General features: G+C 34.4%; 1 protein-coding gene across 1 annotated transcript; it reads right to left on the reverse strand.

The window, feature by feature from the left end:
- Positions 1 to 20,604: 20,604 nt before the first annotated feature.
- LOC135226218 (uncharacterized) lies at positions 20,605 to 21,204 on the reverse strand. Its single transcript, XM_064265661.1, has one exon. It carries the CDS (start codon positions 21,202 to 21,204, stop codon positions 20,605 to 20,607), a length of 600 nt encoding a protein of 199 aa, XP_064121731.1.
- Positions 21,205 to 24,782: the final 3,578 nt, after the last annotated feature.

Here is a 24,782-nt window from a genome sequence, read left to right on the forward strand (position 1 = left end):
TTACAGAATATCTAAAGACCCCTTCAATGAATTCGATTTTTGAGAACTGATTGGCATACGACCAACATAGCCAATTGTGTGGAGATCAGTTGCTCGTGACCACACTGTCAGTCACTTTGATGTGAGACATTCTAAAGAAACCAATGCATCAGTCGCAATAAAATTGGGTGCAGCGTCGTAAGCAACTGATTTCATGCAAGTGGTTGCGTTGATGTGCGAGCTGCCTAAGAGTCAATGAAAACTTACAGATAAAACGAAATTCAATCAAACGAGTACAACAGTATTAACTCCACTTGAAACCAACGACATTCATCATCGATTCTATTCGGCCACTAAGCTCTCTTTTATATTTGCTGCATTGCAGTATTCAAAGCAGGCGTAAAAAGTGAAATAATCACGAATAACATTTCACGCATCAATGTTATCATGTTACCAGAGAGCTTGAAATCCGCAATATTGTGAAAGGTCGGGTTTCCAAGATTGAATTCCAAAATCTGATACCCTTAGCAATAAATTAGTATTACAAAGCGACAAAGATAATGTTTCGAACTGAACAAAGAGAGAGAGAGGTTACAAGTAAATACTTATATACTTTATACTAATTGATTCAATGCAAGGAAAAAAAAAGAGATGTATTACCATGCGATGGATATAACCCGTTACATTACACGTAACTTCATTGAGTATCCCGTAAGTTTAGTTTGTTCGGATTTTGCCATAAAGTAAAAGCTGATATGATTTATTGGTTTCATCTATGCAGGAATGATGCAAATTATGACTGTATATCTTAATTCGCAACTAATTAATGTTTCTGAATATAATATATATATATATATATATATATATATATATATATATATATATATATATATATATACATATCATATATATATATATATATATATATATATATATATATGTGTGTGTGTGTGTGTGTGTGTGTGTGTGTGTGTGTGTGTGTGTGTGTGTGTAGTGTGTGTGTGTGTGGGTGTGTGGTGTGTGTGTGTGTGTGATAGAATTACATACAAAAATGGAAATGCATCTTATTACCATTATAGAAATATCGTTATGCTCTGTATAATACTTTGTACGTATGTCACTTTTTCCTAAGATCAAATTGAGAACTTTGTATTCACTCTCTTCCGATCTCCCATCTACTCAAGAATCCTTCAAAGAGCTCATACCTCTAAGATGGGGTATGAGCTTGAATACAGTATTCTTTGTCTTTCGATGTCGTTTAAAGAACCTTGAAGAATACCAACTATGAACGGAAGTGAGAAGACGACGAGAGAGAGAGAGAGAGAGGCTAATTATGTGCCTCGGATACCAACTCACTATTCACGACTGTGAATCAGAAGTACCTCTAGCGGACCGCTTTCCTGTATATCGTAGAAAGCTGGTCAAAACCATTATATATATATATATATATATATATTATATATATATATATATATATATATATATATATCTGTATATTCAATTGGCAGATGTTCACTCTTCATAAAGGACGGACTTATATATAATGGAAATACCGAGAAATAATGTGAGCCTACATTCTGAAAAGACGTAGCTTAGAAATTTCTCTTTTATATCCCAACATAATTCTTGATATTGGTTCTATACAGCCAGGGAAGTTTAAACTGTGAAAATTATGGACATAAAAATTAACAATTGCTTGAGCAATTTACTCATGTCATAATCAGACAAGATATTTGTTTTCACTTTATTATTAGAGAGGAGCATTTGATTACTTACATTATAAAGGCTAAAGATGATTTTCATCTTACGAATAATGTAATGAACGAACAGAGCATAAAACCGGTCCCTAGGTGGCATCAACAGGCCAGATTTCCATGTGGCCAAATGTAGAGCTCATTCTACAAAGTTCGCATTAATACGACTTCATTTGGTGAATTAGGCACTACTTTCCTGGCCATGTAGTGCAGGTGGAAAATATTTTTGTGTTATGACTAGTAACGAAAAAGAGTAGCTTTTCAGCTCAAACAGACCAATGGCAAATTGCTCTTTGATAAAAAGTTTGTGGGATTCTGATGTTATCATTTTGTGTTGATCTTGTGCCCTTTTACTATGGTGGCTCATTATGTGATATTACATCATGCTGATTAATATGCAGTTCTTTATTGACGGTAGAAGCTCATTTCTCTGTTCTAACAGGAATATTTTGTTTACGGAAAGAAAGTAATTTATTTATATAAAAAAGCAAAGGCAAAGACAAATTCTTTTCATCACTGGAACATGACTTAGAAAAAATTCAGATTAAAGGGATATGAAGCAGACATGTCTCCAAAATAATAAAGAAATACATTGTTTCTAATTTGGCCTGAAAAAATCAGCTTTGAAGTATCCTGGCTCCAAGAAATAAGACTTTTTATTCTCCTAAAAAAGAAGAGGAGAGAGAGAGGAGAGAAAGGGGGGGGGGGGGGGGGGGGGGGGGGGGGGGTGTTGGGGTGGGGGTGGGGGGGGGGGTGTGGGGAGGGGGAGGGGGAAGGGGGGGGGGGGGGGGGGGGGGGGGGGGGGGGAAAGAAGGATAGATAGAGAGAGAGAGAGAGCGGGTAGAGAGAGAGCGGACGAAGGAATGCGTGTAAAACATTAACAATTCATAGTTTATACTCATTAACTGGACGACTAAGCCGACTGCCGCCAAAAAAACAAATTACTGATCAATTTTCATTTTTGATATCGAGAAATGCTGCTGTTAGCTTTTATACGAGATTACTGAATAACACATCACAGTACACGAGTCTTAATGCGTAGGCTCAAAGTTAGGGTACTTTTATCATGCACTATTGACAGGATAAAAATACCATCGCTCTTCATTCATAAATATGGGCAATTGGTCAGAAACGCTGGCAATGGGCTGGACGACGGTCGAAGAATATCTTTGTTGTACAAAGGAAAGTGAATGGATATACATAGCGTTTCATTTTATATAGAACGCCGTCGTGTGTATAAAGAAATGCAGGGGAAAATCTTTATCTAACGAAATATATATATATATATATATATATATATATATATATATATATATATATATATATATATATATATATATATATCTATATATATATATATATATATATACATATATATATATAATAGATAGATAGTTATACGATATTATAATTTATATAAGATACATCATATTATAGAGATATATATATATGATATATTATATAGATACTATAGATATAGAGATACGAGCTTTATATAGATATGAGAAGTATAGACACACAGAGAGAGAGATAGGTATAGGACGTATAGATAGATAGGAGATAGATATATATATAGATATAGATAGATATATTGATAAAGAGAGAGATTATTGAAGATCTGAATATATATATTATATTTATATAAATGTTAATATCTATATTATATATATATAATATTAGATAATATATATATATATAAATATATATTATATATATTTAATATACATATAATATAATATTATAATATAATATATAGATATATAATTGATATATTCAGTACTATATATTATAGATATAGATCTATCTAGATTATCTATATATATACTATATATATCATATATATATATAATATAGATATTATATATATATATAGTATCTATATATATAGATATATATTATCTTTATACTATGTATAGTAATCTATATCTCTATAGATCTTTAAAAATTTAATATCTCTCTATACTATTCTTCTATACTATCATATAACTACACACATATATATATATATATAGAGATTTTAAAAATTTATTGTATATAGATAGATAGTATATAGATAATAATAGATAGTATGATAGGAGCGTATATAATACAGGGAGATATGATAGATATAGAGATATAGATAGAGAGAAGTGATAGAGAAATAGAGGAGAGAGATATAGATAGAGAGAGAGGAATAGAGATAAATAGAGAGATAGTATATATAGATAATATAGATAGATAGACTAGATATAGAAAAGATACAGAGAGATAATATAGATAGATCTAAGAGATAGAGGGAGAGGAAATAGAGATAGAGAGTAGAGAGTAGAGAGATAATATAGATAGAGATATATATAATAGTATATAGGATATAAAAATGGGATATATATATATATAGAATATAAGAGAGATATTATATAGAGATATAGATAGGGATATAGGGCTATATATATATATATTAGATATATATAAATAGTTATAGATGTATATATTTAGATATATATATAATGATATAGTATATATATAAATCTAGATATATATATATATAATGATATATATATATATATATCTATATATATTATATATATATATATATATATATATATTATGTAATTATATCTATATATATATATATTATATATATAGAATATATATATATTATTAGGTATGTATGTATGTATAACTGAATCACGAAAGTTAGGAACGTGATAAATCCATAAATAAAGATTAATGCCATGAAGGAAAAATAAACGAAGGAGGTCTGCAAGATCTTTCGACTTTAAAAGTCCTTTACTGAGCAGATACTGACATCAATAAGAGAAAAGACAATACAAGAAGGTTCGTATAACTGACAGATAGGGACTATAAAAGGATTAGTACCTAGAATCCGACACACCTGGAAGATAAGAAACCTTCCCAAACAAGCACAAACAATGGGTGCAATTAAAGGTTTAAGACAATCATCTCAGATACGATTTCCAGACAATTAAAGGATTATAGGTGACAGCTATTCGGAACTTGGTAAACAAAACCATATTCACAAAAACATGGCAGACATACATTACAACAAAATGTAATAACTCTAAGGCAACTGATTTTTATTTAAGTCAGTAATTATATCTTTGAGGTCATTCTTAAACATGTTACAGATACAAGGGTCTAAATGAAAAAGGCCACGACTAACATTGAAATTACAATGAAAAGTAAGTTGTATTAAAGCAGATTCTAAAAGATTTCGTGATAAGACATCTCTTGACCATGCAATTACTGAACTATCAATCCAATTAATTCGGTGGTTGTTTTCACTTAAATGAATGAATAATGCATTAGATTTTTGCCCAGTTTTTACAGAGTATTTATGCTGGCTTAGCCTTACTTCTAAGCCTTTGCTGGACTGTCCGAGATAGAATGAGGGACAATCCATACATGGAATTTTATATATTATGTTGTTGCTTTCTCTGGGGCCATTTTTTTTATTAACATTCCTTTTAGTGTGTTATTATAGGAAAAAACAAGGTTGACATTAAAAGCTTTTAACAATGGTTTAATGGTTTCAAATCCGTTAAAATAAGGCAAACTGAGAATGTTCTTAGAATTTTCTTTCTGTGTGTTATTTACAGTATTGATGTCAGTATCTGCTCAGTAAAGGACTTTTAAAGTCGAAAGATCTTGCAGACCTCCTTCGTTTATTTTTCCTTCGTGGCATTTATCTTATATATATATATATATATATATATATATATATATATATATATTGCTACTTTCAAAATGCATATATCTCCTCTGTGACTGTATAAAATGTTATGTAGAATTGCTCAACATTTTTTCAGATCCCTAGATTGCTTAGAGATAAGATGTTTAAAATGTGTGTTCAGATTTCGCATAGCATATTGTAAAAGAATGTATATATAACATAGAATGTAAAAAGAGAGAGATTTTCTTTGTCCGTTCAAAACTACAATTGTTTCCCTATTATGTCAGCACTGTGAGATTAGAGGGTCTCTGAGATACGTTTGCTTTCCTAATCTGTCAACACGTTTGATAAGCAAGCTCGAATCTTCATTTGAGTTTTGAGAATCTGTCATCAAGTGATAAGGGCTTCGCCTCCGTGTCGATCTGAGTCGAATGCATGTCTTTTTTTTAACAGACTGGACTCATACTTGTATGTCTTTGTCAAAGCCACGTACAGATTACACATTTTTGTATGAAAGTTGCGTAAAATTTCGAAACTTCTGGAAGAATTATTGTCTCAAAACGTTTTGTGTCATCTGGCCTGTCCAGTTTCCATAAGGAAGAGAGATTCATTATATCTTAGAACCGCGAGGCGATCAGATCTCCCTCTCTCTCTCTCTCTCCCTCTCTCTCCATCGCATAGCACTTTTGATCTTAAAGTAACGTAACGATTTCATACTTATAAACTGGTCACTAGTAACTTGAGAATTTTAGATTTGATATTTCTTAGAGTTTATTTAGTATTATTTAGTGTTTTTTGTGGAATCGGAACAAACATTGTTGTTGTAACGGCGCTTGGTTTTTGTGAAAGTGTGATACAAGCCTTTTTATTTTATATTTTCATTTGCATTCACAATTTAATTGACTTAGTTATTTTCATTGCTTAATCATTGCACATTTAATTAAATTTAACACTTGTGAAAAAATTTGCATTTACTTAGAATTCTTTTCAAGTTTTATTATTGTTTAGCACTTGTGAATTATTTTCTAATTTTCAATTATTGCCTAACACTTTTCAATTTTGATTGAATTAATTTTCTTGATTTTGATAAATTAATTTTGATTTTGTAATTTTTACTTAATTTAATTCAAGAATTAATTAAACTTTACTTTGTTTTCAAGTAACAGTAATTTTCCCTGATATTGTGAATTTTACTTATAAATTTTGAGTTTCATAATAAATTTTTGTATTTAAAATTTTTATAAGTATTTCATTTCTAACCAGTATATTTGCATTTGATTATATTTATGATAGGTAGAAACAAAGAGTGGTAATTGATCTGCTTTCCTTCAATTTACTTGAAGTGACTTAGAACCAGGGAAGTACTTAGACTTCTGAAATGAGGGAAATACTTAGACTTTTAAAGTTGTTGATGGAGTGATGCCCTTTGGTTAATTTAATTACTTACAAGATTACCTCACTGTTTTGATGACTTAGTCTGTTTATTTTCTGCAATACTGGTAAGTGTTAAGGGATCACTGTTGCCTTTAGAGTATTCAGTCATTTAATACCTGTGATGAGGGTTCAGGTGTCTGGTTTTGTGAGGTAACAATAAATGAATGGTAAGTGTAGTAACCAGATACTTGGCACTTCGTAACAATATATATATATATATATATATATATATATATATATATATATCTATATATATGTATATAATATTATATTATATATCTATTAAGATATATATAATATAATAGATATATATATAATATATACATTATATATAATAATTATATATTATATATATATATATATATATACAATATATTATAAATTATATATATATATGTGTGTGTGTGTGTGTGTGTGTGTGTGTGTGTGAATAGATTTTAATATGATAATTAAAACTTGTTTTTTCACGGTTAAGTTCAGTAATGGGATTCATCAATATTTTTTTCTATTCTTTCATAATTTTCATCAAAAAACGTTTTCCTGTCGTTACTTTGCGATAAGAGCATCCTGCCTACGAGATATGCATGAACATTGAAGTACTGTAATGTGTTATTTACTAATCCCCTATAAAAGCTAACAGCAACATTTCTATCATTCTCGATTTCGAAAATGGAAATTTATTAGCAATATGTTTTTTGGCGGCAATCGGCTTAGTCGACCAGTGAATGAGTTAAAATGTAAATTGTTATTGTTTTACACACGGTCCTTTTTTCTCTGTATGTCTGTCTGTCTTTCTACAGTAATATAAAGTCTTTTTTTCTTATGCACAACTAATTTGAGCAACATGGGCGTTGAAGTTAGGTAGTATTAAAAGTTCGGCGTATCAAGCGAATTAAGCTACACGCACACACACACACATACGTCATACTACATCGAATAGCACTGAGAAAGTTCTTGTGTTGTACTGTTTAATGTCAATAGCTGTATCTCTTTTATTCATATAACTAAAAAGGGCAGCTTAACATAATAGTCATCTCCCTTTATTTATTAGTGATTTCAATCGTGTCGTAACTATCAGAAGTGGAGAATTAAACTCTCCTGTAACTTGATGATTTGATATGCGAAATATTTGTGTATAATATTACTTTGCCTTCCACGAAGCAAATTTCCGAGATGTATAATAGTATTGCACAAGCCCCAGTTTTTTGCCTTGTCACTAGGTTAGGTTAGGTTAGGTTAGTACAGTGATAAAGCCCGAAGGTAATGTGGGTGTGGAAAACACAATGAAATTATTTGCAAGAAGATTCTATGACTAGATTTTAATATTTAGTCTCGCTTTTTCAGGGAAGGGTCGGCACTCGGTTACAGTTCGGGAATATAATACCACGAAATGTCTTAAAACATTATACATCTTTATTAATTAAGATGGTGGGGATGGCGGCGAGGGATGAAAGACTGAGGGAGATACGTTAATTAAACTGAACAAAATAAGCTACTACTATTGTTTTCTTTGATATCTTGAAACTACATTTATTAGCATTTTCGAGGCTTTTCATTAAGTTCATGACAGGAGAAATACACAAGGTTACTAAAGAGAGTTTTTTGAAGAGAGAGAGAGAGAGAGAGAGAGAGAGAGAGAGAGAGAGAGAGAGAGATTGATGGCTCATAACGCATATTTATTAATAAAATTTAAATATTCCTTCATGGCCTAAGAAAGTAATCTGTACTTTCTATAAGTTATTTATTCTGAATTGAAAAACATTAGTAGGTGAGCGATTTAAAGACACAAATTGTCAGTATCTTGCAGTTTTTAATATTTCACCTATCAAATGAGTCATTTATTTCTACTTGTATAAATACTCAAGTAACTTTTAACACTTTACCTATGAAATGATTCACTTATTCCTACACACATATATATATATATATATATATATATATATATATATATATAATATATATATATATGTATGTATGTATATATATATATATATATATATATATATATATATATATATATATATATATATGCTCGTGTACCTTTTAATACTTAACCTATCAAGTGAGTTACTTATTTCTACTTGTAAATATGCTCCGGTAACTTTTAATGATTAACCTATCAAACGAGTCACTTATTTCCACTTGCATATATGGTCCAGTAACTTTTATTACTTAATCTATCAAATGGGTCACTTATTTCTACTTACATATGTGCTCCTGTTACTTTTAATAATTAACCAATCAAGTGAGTCACTTATTTATACTTGTATATACGTTCCGGTAACTTTTAATACTTAACCTATCAAATGAGTTGCTTATTTCTACTTATATATATGCTCCTGTAATTTTAATACTTAACCTATAAAGTGTGTCACTTATACCTACTTGTATATATGCTCCGGTGAATTTTAATACTTAACATATCAAATGAGTCACTTATTTCTACTTGTATATATGCTCCGGTAACTAGCCCGTATTTAAGAAATTGAGAGGCGAAACCCCCACTTTATAGTCTTGTTTCATTTTTTATATACTATGTCATCCAAACCGTGATTAAGTTTGATTTTTTTTTCTCCTGAAATGTTCGTAAAGAACCACATGACGAACATTGTTCCAAAATCAGTTCTTCGTGGCTATCCTTTTCAGTCTTTCTATATCCCAAATTTTCCTTTCATATAAATAGGGTTTACTAACTACGTCACACCTTCTGTCCTTCTGTAAGAAATAAAACTATCTACAGAGTATTCATTCTTAACAGTTGTAGATTCAATGCATGAACTTTTAAAAATGTGAAAGATATATTACAGAGCAAAACCAATGGTTAAATTAATTAAAAAACCAAAAGCTTGCTTATACTATTGACCACTTCTTCCGATAGATTATCTCCTCTTGCAAGTTAGCCTCTGATTAATGGCATTTTCACACACACACACACACACACACACACACACACACACACACACACACACAGAAGAGAGAGAGAGAGAGAGAGAGAGAGAGAGAGAGAGAGAGAGAGTAGAGGAGAGAGAGATAGAGAGAGAGAAGAGAGAGAGAGAGAAATGGTTACTTTAAAACCTGGGAACTACTTTACATCCGCTAAAATTCGTAATTATTTCCCTGTTCAAGAACAGATGTGCTGACAAGAGAAGAACAAGATAAAAGAATACGAGAAAGAAAAAGTAAAGCGGAAGAATGAAAGAGGAGATGTCAGTGTTGCTTTTAGTGTAAAAGACACTCTTATGCAGGCGCTAGATTGATGGTGTGCTGAAAAGCTCCCATGGTACTTGAAGAAGTCCTCAACAAAGTTTACGAGCAGCTGAAGGTCAACGCCATATGAACACTAAAATGAAAACATTAATATCATGCAAAAGAATGCAAGGTTTCCTTCCAAAACTAAAGAACGAGTCTGGAGAGGAGAAGAAAGTTGGTTTTTCTTGAAGTCCAACTGGTTACTTAGCTTGCCTGGTAGAGAGCCATAGACGCGTTATGTCATATTATATCTAAGCTTACCATTTTTCTTGAATTTTTTGTGCTTTGTTATTATTTATCTCTCTCTCTCTCTCTCTCTCTCTCTCTCTCTCTCTCTCTCTCTCTCTCTCTCTCTCTCTCTAGGGTCGACATATAAGGCAGGGATGAAATAACCTTTACCCCAAATTATAATCAAGTGGAACAGCAGCAATCCCTCTGTACCACTTACCGTAACCCTGGCAGGCTGAAATAACTATATCGAACTAGAAGAATATTTGCTTTTTCAGCATATTAGTGAAGATTTTAGTAGAGATTAATAAGATAGGCGTTTATAAGTATAAGGTAAGATGTTAAGGTTAAGGCCTCACTATGAGTAGTGAGACCTTATTATACAGTTTGGTACATGTCATCGTGTAGAGTAACCTAACTTTCTTCAGGTTAAGATTGACACACTGGTAAGTTAGTGAGTGTTTTTTTATGCACTTATATTATTCTTTTCTCAATTCAGTTTTTAATTCTTCCATAATGTGGAGGTTAAACCCCCGAAAATTATCCCTGTTTGAAAGTATCCAAATGACTTATTTATTTGCCTGAAAGAAGGAAAACGTTGAACTGTTTTCATCAATTGAGAAGAAGAAAAGTTGTTATCTTTCTTTTGACATTTGGATGCTTTTTGTAGGGCAAAAATATGTCTTTTTACAAAAACTATGATAAACATCAGTTAAACTTCCAGCTAATTGCATCTGGCATCCTTCCCACGAACACTTATCATTTTCCTAGGAACAAAATACGCAGCTAAAACTTCCTGGAGTTTTAGACAAGACCAATTAAAATGATTAGCTACAATAATTATATGCTTCTATAGATATAAAAAGTTCGAATGGGATCACATTAACTGTATGTGCTGTAATTACGTAACAGAGTACATACAGATTGCAGCAGCACTTTTCTCCGAGGTTAAGAAATTAATTATCACAGAACGGGAACTCTGATATGTTTTATTAGTTGATTATGGAGTTCTTAGATAGTGACGAACACTGAATTACATACTGCCTTTGTAATATCTAAAAAAATATAAATATCATACACAAATTCTCCGTACTGATTTTACACTTAAAAGCATGAAAACTTATACTAATTGTAGTATACTAGTACGTACTTCAGATATTAAACAAAGTTTCTGAAGGAATATCATCTTTGAAAAGTGCAGTAACTAAGTTTTGTATCTGACTTTGTTAGTCCTAGACCCATAAAATCTCTCATTCAAATATATATCAATGATAAAACTCCGAAAGAATTTTTGACGATGAGGAACGAATGGTTTTCGAATCTGATTAGATCATTCACATTTCTGATGCTTTCAGGAAATATCAGGTTTATTTTGTATTCGTCTGTATTTCTAGGGATTGGTTTACTAGTTTTGTTTGCTCCCAAATTTGCGTTTTTTTGTAATATATGTAGGATAGATAGATGAGTAACATTAGATGGACAGACTCAGAATCTCTTTTGAGAAACTCGTTTGAAAATTAGTATGAGCTTTAGCGCCTTAGAGAAAAGGTTGCTGGCCACCATGATTTTTACTACGGCATCATGATAGATGGAATAAATGGTGTATTCTGGTTCCTTTAATGCGGCAAGGAGTATTTTGGCTGCTTTATTTTAATCACAGCGTTTATCCTCATTTAGTTCTAAATTGAATGTCTAGATGCAGCTCATGAGGCCTGTAAAATCACACTGAGATCTCCTAAAACCTATTGTCCAGTCTTGATAAAACCTCGTCACCATTCTAGATTTCTGTAAACGAAAATTATTGTGATGGTTATTTGTCTGTCCGTCCGCACTTTTTCTGTTCGCCCTCAGATCTATAAATCTCATGAGGCTAGAGGGCTGCAAATTGGTATGTTAATCATCCACCCTCTAATCATCAAGCATACCAAATTACAGCCCTCTAGCATCTGTAGTTTTTTTTTTTTATTTAAGGTTAAATTTAGAAAGGAGCGTGCGTCTGCAACTCTATAGGACAGACCACCACCAGAACGTGGCTAGAATTTTCAAGGCCCGCGGCTCTTATAGTATTACACGCTGTACAGAAAACTCGATTGAATCTAAGAAACTTTAATTAGAATTTTTTTTTTTTTTTTTTTTTTTTTTTACATTTTAGAGGTTGAAACGGCCGCAGAATTGGGCTTCAGAGCATTTCATGAGGAGATTTAGGTAGCAGATGGAAGCTATTATCAATAGAGAATACATTGTCGATGAAATTTTTATTATTAAGTTTTACAAGGTCTTTAAAGGCAAGGAGGGCACCAACCCTCATGTGAATTCAATGATTTTATTTACAAAACAGATCACTTATCGGAAACCTCTTGAAAAGTGGTTGTATGGCTACACTGTGATTGTTGAGCTTTCCACGGTGATATTTTCTCCATTGGCTCGCCCACGTGTTAAGGTGGGCCACTGAATAATAAAAGGCAGGAATGGCTACAGACCACTTCGATATTTGACATATTGAAGGGCTTAAGGATTCCGTCCGGAGTGCATTTCAGACCATAGGAATAAGGTGTTTTGGAGTTGATTATGTTGAATGATTCTGAGGAAAGGCGTCAAGGCCATTATATTAAACAATAAATCAGTAACCAGGAAAGGATAGTAAATAACATTTAATGATAACCTTACAAAACTACCATTTCCTTTCAGAAATACCTCAGTTCTAACTTTCATCTTTTGAGTAATAATAAGAATGATTTCCAAAAGGAGAGATAATGCAAAAAGGGAGAACTGTGCGTTAAGCATTTGAAGGATAAAAGAACACTATGAAAAGTGATTTTTGGTGATATATATCAAGAACAAATAAAAAAAAGAAGGATATGGCATATATATATATATATATATATATATATATGTGTGTGTGTGTGTGTGTGTGTGTGTGTGTGTGTGTATGTATGTGTGTGTCATATCCTTCTTTTTTTCTTTATTTGTTCTCTTAATTTGTTTTAGTTTATAATACTTTATCGTTTCTTGCTTTATTTATTCTTAGTTGTTAGAGTCAGGTTTCTTACTTCATTAACACACTAGTAAAATATATATATAAAATTACATGTTAAGTATATAACTATAATCGAAGTGTGAGTCTTTCTTGAATCTTCTAACCCACAACTGTGAGGTTCTGGACCCCACACCGTCTCTGCTTACGCTCCCGGCTATTTTCTATCTGCTTCTCTGTTCTCTGCTTACTTTCTGGAAGATTCTTCGAAAGAAATTGTCCCACCTACCAAGGCGGAGAATTTGCTACTGTCCCGCCTGGTGGTGGTCCTTATTGGTTGAAGATTATCTACCGTTGTCCCTTGGGGGTAACTAATTGACTTAATTCCTCCCGTTGTGGGTGGAACTAATGACGTCACCGGAACTGTTGAGTTTCCAGCGAAAGATCAAAAGCCAGGTCACAGGTGAGATTTTTAACAGGCCCGCTTAGATCAAAACTTAGCGCGTATTATACCTATTGTTCAAGACTCTTCCTGTGATTAATTGTCTCTCTGTCTCTCTCTCTGTCTCTCTGTCCCTCTGTCTCTCTCTCTCTCTATTATTCGATCTTCCTCTCTTTCTCTATCATTTGCCTATTAATGGTTCTCTCTCATTTCTTTTTCTCTCTTTTATATCTATGCTACCCCTAACTGACATTCTCCCAGCTGTAATTACACACACACACACACACACACAGACACACTACACACACACACACACAGACATATATATATATATATATATATATATATATTATTATATATATATATATATATATATGTATATATATATAGATATATATATATACATATGTGTGTGTGTGTGTGTGTAATCTACTGGTCACTTTTTTACCAGATACATATGCATCTTCAATAGCCACAATGCCCTCTTGGCTACGATGGACATGATGGGTCTATTCCAGCTCAAATAAGTATATCTGAAAACGACGGGTATATGTATGTATGAGAGGGAGTAGATAATCCTTCTCGTGGTCAGGTCGGCAACGTGACCTCTTTTTGATTATGGGACCTGGGCTCTTTGAACTTGGATCTCCAGGCTTTGTAGTGACAAGCGTATCCAAAAAAGAGCGGAGAATTCAAGAAGTTAAGAGGGTATTGTGGCTATTACAGTTGCATATATATATATATATATATATATATATATATATATATATATGTGTGTGTGTGTGTGTGTGTGTGTGTGTGTATGTGTATGTGTACAAATGTCCTTAAATATCTAATTCGCTCTACCTCGGAATTAATATACTTTAGTATATGTTAACCTAAGGGGAATTTTTAAGTCGATAAGAAATTCGTCGGCTGACGGGAGCGAACCATCGAACCAACAAATTTAGGGCGCACATTGAAGCCTTAGACCGCCACTGTGGGTCCTGAATTTATTGGTTCGATGGATTGCGCCCGTGAGTCGACGAATTTCTTATCGACAAAAAATTTCTCCTTCGGTTAACATATGAAAATTTCGTGGCAGAGCGAATTAGATAATAAAGCAGATTAATTTTGTAGCTCGATGTATGTATATGAATCTTGATAATGTGATATGACTTATATGACTGATTCTATATATATATATAATAATATATTATAATATATATATATATAATATATTTATAATATATATATTAATATATCAAACCAGTTTACAAAGTTTCCTAGGTTCGGTTCCTATGCAGAGGTCACTGTTGGCCTAAGCAACCTTGTATCTGATAGTTAGATAGCTCTATTGTTTGCAGCCAATGGTTAAAAAGACCATGGGACTGGCAAGCTCATTCCAAAAGCCTTACAGAGGCTCAAAGGCAAACTAAAACGTGAGAGGCCTCAAAAAGGGAAAGGCGTATTTCGAAAATATAAGGCGGTTAATATATATATATATATATATATATATATATATATATATAATATGTATATATATATAATATATTTATATATATATATATATATATATATATATATATATATATATATATATATATATATATATATATGTGTGTGTGTGTGTGTGTGTGTGTGTATGGTTTATGTGTACCTTTACGAAAGGTATAACTTTTTGCCAAAATTATTTGGTTACAAAACTTGCAAGTTTGACTTCTTTGAAATTTCCCTGGTGCCCTCACGCTAAGCATGTTACTATTTGGTGTCAGGTGTGTGTCATGCGGTTGCGACTCAATGTAATCGAATGCCATTTTTGCTTTTCTACCAACAATATTCTTTTACTTGTATCATAAATCATCCTTTCACTTCCCGACAAGGCCACTTGAGGTTATGGAAGGTGATCAAGATATGAGAAAATGATAATTTCGAGGATCAAAATGCTAGTGTAGCTTCTGTCTAAGGCGATGAGTGAAAAGAAGATACTTTCCTTATTTGTTACTCTTTCGGCTTTCAAGACTTTCAGTAGAAATCCTGTAAAATGGTGTGTGGGGAAACTAAAAATTCAAAGGTCATTTCTTCTTGGGCAGTTGATAATTATTTTAGTGATGCCAACATTGACTTATTTTGATATAAAATAATGACAAATGACAAAATGCTTTTGAAGTGTTCCGGCTGTCGTTTTTAATTCCAGTAACACCAGAGCATAATATTTTGATCATATTCATAAGAGCTGATTATTTATGAAAGAGCCATAAAAACGAATAGGCTTTTATGATATTATAATGCATAAATAATCCATTAGCATTCGCTGCAAATATCAACGTAATGATAAATTACTTTCTAATGAATATATCATTACAGACTCTTAATAGCCACATTTTTGGTAAGCAACGGAGATTAGTTTTTGCTAATAATAATCATATTACATATGAGATGTTTGATGCAATCGCCATTTATGAATTAATTTTCTCAATCCCATCCCCATCAACTCTCTCTCTCTCTCTCTCTCTCTCTCTCTCGCTGAAGCAACATATCTCGACTTTCATAGGGCTCTCTCGAAAAATGTATTGTTCATGACGGGAATTTTATGCAAAGGCAAAGTTGAAAGAAATTGTTGTAGCTAAGTAAGAGCAAAAGACAAGAAGAAACCTAATCCAGTGATACTTTGTATAATAACTGCCCGGGAGGGAGGAGAGGTAGACCTCCTTTATCGCAATATATGCAAATGAATTACGCCCAGTCATAGTGCAAGCTTATCGCTGTCTCCTCATCGCTGCAAGAGTGATTCTTGCTCCGGTCAACCACTCAGGTTTGCCTTCACTCATTTCAGTTTAACTAACAAATTACCTGTCAATAAATGATAAGGGTATGATGGAGCAAGAGATATGCCTTACAAGGCGAAGTACGAGACACTTAATTTCTAAACAGCTCAATTGATTTATAAGACATATAGAATCTAACGCAAACATTTTCCTTTGGTACACGACCTGTGCCGTCGGTTAATGTGTACATTACTCTTCATGCGTAATTGTGAACTAATAGGCAATGTTTTTATATAAGATTAGACGATAAGGCTCTCCGGATCTTATCTAATCACGTATCACACAGAATATTATATTCGATGAAATCTTGTTATCCATATCCTTACAACGAAACGCCTCTCACCAATCATCTCCACTAACTGAATCGAAATCAAACCATTATCATCTTTGGCAGTTTGGGAAAACTACAATGAGAACATTCAGTCACAAACATAAATAGCTCAATACGTTTCACCCACGTATTGCACTTTCAGCCGTTGCCTTTGTTTAAATTGAATTTTGCCACCATCAAGTGGACTCAACTCTTATTTCCCAATTTCTGAATCATTTCGAAAAAAATAAATAATAGTACAGTCTCATTAGACTGGGTAAAATGCGAATTATTCAAACAGCATGAACTTGAACGAGCTTTTGAGAGAGAGAGATAGATAGAGCGAGAGGAGGAAGAGAGAGAGAAGAGAAGAGGGAGGAGAGAGAGAGAGGAGAGAGACGAGGAGAGAGAGATTTGAGGAGGAGAGAGAGAGAAGTTTACCATTTCAAACCGAAGGTACGCCAAGATATTAAAGGTTAAAGTGGCATACAGACTTTCTTCTTCCCAGCTGGTTCCCATTTTTATATTTCTATCCTGCGCTTCTGCCTCATCAATTCCCTTCTCATGTAAATCTATTCTCACACATTCCTTCCATCTCTGTCTTGGTCTCCCTCTTCTTCTTCTTCCTTGAACCTCTATCCCCATAGTATGTCTCCCAGCGTGGTCCTCATCTCTACTCAACAGGCGTCCATACCATCTCAGCCTCCCCTCCTCCACTTTCTTTGATACTTCCACCACCTTAGTCGACCCCCTTATGTAGTCATTTCTGATCCTGTCCTCTTTTGTCACCCCAGACATCCACCTAAACATTCTCATTTCTGCCACATCCATCTTCTTCTCCTCTGTTTTTCTCATGCTTGCTGTTTCCGTACCATACAGCATTGCTGTTCTCACCACCATCTTGTGAAATTTTCCTTTTAGCCTCAGCGGTACTCTTTTGTCACAAAGAACTCCAGAAGCCGCTCTCCAGTTGTTTCAAACTACCTGCACCCGGTTTTTTACTTCTTCTTCCATACTTCCTCCAACATTAACAAAGGATCCCAAATATTTAAACTTATCAACTCGCTTTATTTGTTCTCCACCAAGCTGAATACTTTCTCTATCATCCCCGTCATTGGTGGTGCACGTATATTCTGTCTTAGATCTACTTATTCTCATTCCTCTGTCCTCCAGTACTTGTCTCCATCTTTCCAATTTCATTTCCAGATCTTTCCTGCTCTCTGGCCACAGAACAATATCATCCGCATACAATATGTTCCATGGTACTGCCTCTCTTACTTCCTCTATTATAACATCCATCACTATGTTAAAGATAAATGGGCTCAGAGCCGATCCCTGGTGTAATCCTACTCTCACCTCAAAACCCTCCGTCTCCCTAACACTGCTCCTCAATCTGGTAAATACATTCCGGTACATCTCTTGTATCAATCGCACGTACTTCTCTGGCGCCATTTTCTCCTCCTTACCTCCTGTCTCGGGACTTGGTCATAAGCCTTTTCAAGATCAATGAATACCATATGTAGGTCCCTTTGCTTTTCCCCGAATTTCTCCATTAGTTGCCTCAGACAAAATACACCATATGTTGTTCCCCTTCCCTTCATAAATCCCATCTGCTCTTTACCTACTTGTACTTCTTCTCTCTGTCTAGCATCTATCATCCTTTCCAATATCTTCAAAGTGTGGGACATCAATCTAATACCCCTATAATTACCAGACTCTTGGACATCGCCTTTCCCTTTAAAAATTGGGATCAATATACTCCGCGCCACTCATTTGGTATCTTTTCCTGTTATTCTGAATTATTTACTGTGAATAATAAACCAAGAAAAAAAAACTAAAAAATTAATAATAAATTCTACAGTTTAATTTATCAGTTAATTTTCTATCAAACTTGTGGATATCCTTGCTTCCTGGTTTGCAACAGGTAATCCCAAACCATACGAGGTAGAGGGATGGTGCTGGCCCTGCTGCCAACTCACAGTTTCAGAATAAATCAAGAGAATCTGAAATGAGGGAAATCCTAATGTAAGAAGGGACTCCTAATCAAATTAACTTCATAAAATTTCGTGTAAAACTATTAAGAAATTAACTCAAGTAAAATATATATATATAAAGTAAACCTCTAAATGCTCAAGAGCAATGCAAATATATGGGCATGTCCATTCAAACACGTAAAAACAATGAGGCAACGATACACGAGATTGAGAGGCTAAGCAAAACTATCTGGGATGAACAAGTAGTTACTGGGTTAACCCGGCAGACCATAAATAGAATATTATGGTTTGAAAAATATAAATTACTACCTGGTAAATATAAGTAAAAGTACTATGCTAGCTCAAGAAATATTAATGTTGCCTTTAAATGAAGACCCAAAAGACGGTTATATAATAGGCTTACTTGGTAAATATAATTACATACATGGGTACCAATCGAATATGATTCTCTGATAAATTCCATGGGGAAATTCTGTTAGGACATTATTGTTCAACAATAATTACTGAAATTGAAATTGCAAATGACAAGCACCAAACGAAATTTGCAACGAACCTTCAAATTTTCAGCTATCCTTTCTAGGTCCAAATTAAGCCGAATAGTCGTATTGGCAACTAGATGACATCGGTCGGCAAGTTGTTCTTCATGGAAAATGGTGGTGGCCTAAGGTGGATAATAGGCAGCATTATTCTCCTCCCCACCCTCGGTACATGGGCCAGGTCACAAATACATTTTAGCTCTTCATAGTTCCTTTATAATGCCCTGCACGAAAGATTGGTATGATCGTAATAACGATCTCAAAGTCGCGCTGTGCTAGGTAGTGGTCACGTCTTCACTGTCCCTCTCCTTCCGAGCTACTGCTGCTCCAAGCCCCAAGGTATTTTGGGAATGGGGTCGAAGCTGGAAGATAACCGGCAGTAACTAGTTACAGGGTTAACGTAATTAACTACCTTCGTTGCTGTTTGCTTGATGCTTGGTATAGTTAAGTTAAAAGAAAATCAATTTACTAAACATTTATTTAAATGATGACTGAAATGCATATATTTACCAAGCAATTACAATAGAAAAACAAGGATACCCAAACAGCAAGATATAACTTTAATAGTTAATGCTTATTTTAGAGCATAAGGAAGCAATAAAAGCAAACTACATAAAGAATACAAGACTAACTAATAATATTACACAAGATAATGAAAAATCTCTTCAATTAATAAGAAGGAAAAACTAAGGATAAACACAACTTTCCAAACAGGTACCTGTTCAAGGATCTTTATCATAAGATCGTACAGTATATCCACTCCTTCATCTCTTAATGCTTTCCATGCCTCCACAGGAATCATGTCTGGTTGCCTTCCCATTCTTCATCTTCTTCAGTGCATTTAGTACCTCTTGCCTAGAAAACATCATTACAGTGCCAATGTTCACTTGCCCATCCTCTCTTATCAGTCTATTATTTTCTTCATTTAACAACAGATCAAAATATTCTTTCCATCCCTTCACAATGTCTTCCTCCTTTCTAAGTACTACACCATCTTTATCTTTTATTTGTTTGATATGTATAATATCTTTGGTGCTCTTATTTCTAGCCTTTGATAGCTTGATCCTTCCTTTGTCCACAACTCATTATACACAGCATCATAAGACTTTGCTTTAGCTTGGGCTACCACCTTTTTCACCACCGTATTTTTCTCTCTGAACCTATCTCTGTCTGCCATTGACTGTGACTCTTCCCATCTTTTCTTTGCCTCCTTCTTATCTTTTACTACTTTCTCAATGTCTTCATCCCACTACCAACTCTCCTTTTCTTCCCATATGATACTGATGTCTCTCCTGGCAGCTTCTTTCCATGCCTTCTTATTACTGCTACATTTCGTGCCCACCATTCTTGAACATCTTCAATTCCTATATCCATATCCCCCAAAACCCTCCACTTAAACTCTCTCTTCTTATCCCCTTCCTTCTCTAATTTGTACCATTTAACTTTCCTTATCCCTCTAGCTTTGTTTTTTCTTTCCTTTTTTAACTTCAAATCCATACATAGCAGCCTCTGTTGGGGGGCTACATGGTCGCCTGGAATAACTTTGCAGTTCTTGACCGCCACCAGCTCTGTCTGGGAGCATCTTCCCACTCTCCTATATGTTATTAGGTGTTCCCTTTTCTTCTTAACGAATGTGTTTACTATTGCCATGTCGAATGACACAGCAAAGTCCACTACACTCTCTCCTTCTGGGTTTCTCTCCCCAATTCCATGGCCCCCATGCACCCGACCAACCGCCCCATTTTCACTTCCGACATGGCCATTCAAATCTGCCCCCATTATCACCCTCTCATGTTCTTCCAGTTCTTGCATTACTCCATCCATGCCTCTCCAGAAATTTCCCTTCTCTTCCTATGAGCAACCAATTTGTGGTCTATATGAACTTATAATATTCAGAATCTCTCCTCCATAACAAATCTTCAATCTGATGATACGGTCATTCTTTCTATGCACTTCTATCACTGTATTCTTCAATTCACTAGACAGTACTATGCTAACTCCATTTCTACCTTGTTTATTTGCTCCACTGTAGTATAGCTTATATCCATCACCCTACTCTTTAGCTTTTTTTTCCTTTCCATCGCGTTTCTTGCACACACTTAACATCTACTTTCTTTTCTCTCATCAAGTCAGCCAATTCTCTACCTCTCCCAGTCATGGACCTAATATTAAGCTGACATACTCTAAACCCAATATTAAGCTGACATACTTTAGCTGCACCCGCTCCTATGCAGTAGCCTTCGCCTTATCACAGAGTTAGGGCGATGTCTCTGTGCGTCGTTTACGGAGTACGCCCTAGCATTACCGCTTTCCATATTTTGGCCATTCCATTATAGTGTCATACGGACATATGGTTATTTAAAAAAACTCGTCCACTTAACCAACAGCTCTATAATAATAATTATGAAGCATTAGAAGGAGTGACGCAGGTTGTTAGAAAAAAATCATGCTGTAGGAAATAAATAAAATTCAGCAGCGAAACAACTACTTACATACTCTCACAGATAAATTTCTGGAATATCGTACCACAATAGATAAGATTATTAAGTCAGAGTTATACTTTTTTTGTAACAGTTGGAAAACACTTAGTATTTATACTAAATGTTTTTTTTTTTTTTTGGCAAGTAATTCAAATTATGGTAATTGACATTTCTTCATTTCCCCATTTAATTTACCCATAATAATGTAAAATTTCAAAACAGAACTGCTTCAATATTTCTTCTATTATCTCATAAAAAATGAATCAGAAATGAAAAATTCTCTTGAGAGAGAGAGAGAGAGAGAGAGAGAGAGAGAGAGAGAGAGAGAGAGAGAGAGAGAGAGAGAGAGAGAACCTTAAATATATATTTACCCATATATTCAAAACGGAAAACGTTAATCAAAATGCATTAGCGAAGAGCTGTGCAAATAACGATAGAGTCCTGACCATTAAGCGCGTTTTATAGTTTCATTGGCACTGGAGTTCGTCAGATGAGTTTTAAATGATGTGTTTGAACAAGTGATTCGTAAATCAGTTGGTCATGATAGTACCAGTATCCCATTATACACTTTCATACGACGGTTATTTCACTTGCCTTTGGTTTCATTGATGTTTTTCTTTACTTCTGAGATTGAAACATCAGTTTTAGGTAGGGCATACGAAATTGGAATTCACAAAAGCTTCTTTTAAATTTTTCGGTTCAAGGAAAACCTAAAAATGACTGCTACGATGGTGTGAAAGGTAATGAAAAGAAGGGGCCTCAAAATTCAGGTATCAAGAAAGTACTAGCAAGTTACCGGAGAGTGGGAGTATGTGTGAAAGTTCGACACGCATTCTCTGATTTTGTATGAAGTTTGATGGATAGAGAGATCCGCGGTTGGGATGTACCTAAATTACGCAAACACATGTATATAGTACTTTTCATCAATCTAATGCAAGGTGTAATTATACTAAGTTAACAATTAACAACGATTACTTAACAAATAAAAGCAAGAGCTTATAAATTAATAAATAACCATGGGAGCACATGGCTATTAATAAGAAATGGTAAAGATATATATTTTGCTACAAGCGTTGGTTTGATTGCAAGTTCTTACCTTGGAAATTAATACACCTAATTGGGAACCAACACTCCGTGCAAGAAATAAATGCTAGGAGAATTATGATTCAAGTAAACGAAAGGACATTGGAGAGAAATTCCTGGTCTATGCTAATTCAATGTATTCACATTAAATCATAAGATCAATTACAAGGAGCCGTTAATGATGGGCTCTTGGCACCTCTCAAGGGAAATGATACAAGATTGAATAACTAGAGTTCCACATTATCAATAATGAGACGTAAATAAAATCATCGTGATGGCTTGAGTGATTGACGTATCTGCGAAGCTCCGTGGTTACAGAATAAAACGGCTCCCGGTCGAGTGGGATCTTCTACGCTTGGCACCTTAATGTAGCACTCGGGGGGTGGGGGTAGGGATGGGGTTGGATGGGTGTGGGGGTCAAGGTGATCATCTTCAGCCATCATCCATTTGTGGCTGATGACTCAGTCCTAGTATCTCAAAACCAGCGCCAACCGCGTCCTCCCATTGGTACGACTACAGGGGCCATCTCTTCAGAATTAAGGCACAGCCAGGAATTGAGGTTGTCCAGTCACTTAGCTGCTCTCTTCCTTAAACTCGAGTCACAAGTTTATTCAGTAGTTTTATGTGAAGAGGATTTCTGTCGCGCTCAGCGCTAGCCTCTTATCGTCGCCATTATCGTCAATTTATCAAGTGATCGTATGCCTTTCTCTATTGCAGAAAGCAGTGCTTGCCGCTGTGGATCTTTCTGCCACGACTGTATGCTTGTAGATTATGCTTGTAGATTACACAGAAAAAATTCCCAAATACAACCTTATGAACAGAGTCATTAAAGTTTGATCCCCGGCACCCAGTTAACATCATTTTTCGTTTTATATGCTGCTGCAGGATCCCCATGGCCTGCCTTATTCGTCCTTGTCCTCTGATTCTGTATTGTAAATCCATGTAGTTTAGTTACCCTGAGAGTTTCTCTCCAGAATCCCTCTAAAGTGAGGCCTTAAGACCCGGTTAATTCTCATCGTATTTTACACTTGTATAATGATAGTCAGATCAACAACATCCTTGTGTTAAGTTGACTAGAGTCGCATCTGCAATATATATATATATATATATATATATATATATATATATATATATATATATATATATATATAACCCATTCCAGCTACAAATGTCCTTTAATATCTCATTCGCTCTACCTCGGAATTGATTTATTTTTTATATATATGTACCGAAGGGGAATTTTTTATTTGATAATAATTTCGTTCCCTCATGGGATCGAACCACCGTCCTACGGACAGGCACGAAATCAGGACCGACAGTGACATACCGATTCGGCTAGCAGTGAGGCTATAAATTTATACCGATTCTGACCTTACAAATCACCGTCGAACTCGGTTTTTCGTAATTAGAATCGATATGAAACCCCCTCTACCATGTTAGCCAATTCGAATGTTTGACGCACGTAGCCATGTCATGAATAATTATCACATCACCGTGATTCATATAAATCATTCGAGCTACAAATGTCCTTTAATATCTAATTTGCTCTACCTCGGAATTGATATATTTTTTCATATATGTACTGAAGGGGAATTTTTTAGTTGATAATAATTTCGTCCCCTCATGGGATCGAACCACTGTCCTACCGACAGGCACGAAATCAGGACCGACAGTGACATACCGATTCGGCTAGCAGTGAGGCTATAAGTTTATACAGATTCTGACCTTACAATTCACCGTCGAACTCGTTTTTCGTAATTAGAATCGATATGAAACCCCCTCTACCATGTTAGCCAATTCGAATGTAAAGGGTCCGAATAAGACCGAAAGTACTCGGCT

Source organism: Macrobrachium nipponense, chromosome 14 (assembly GCF_015104395.2).
Source record: "Macrobrachium nipponense isolate FS-2020 chromosome 14, ASM1510439v2, whole genome shotgun sequence".
NCBI classification, from domain to species: domain Eukaryota; kingdom Metazoa; phylum Arthropoda; class Malacostraca; order Decapoda; family Palaemonidae; genus Macrobrachium; species Macrobrachium nipponense.

Bases quoted from the DNA above. Each gene is read 5' to 3' on its own strand.
- LOC135226218 (XM_064265661.1), bottom strand. From the start codon at position 21,204: ATGGATGGAGTAATGCAAGAACTGGAAGAACATGAGAGGGTGATAATG.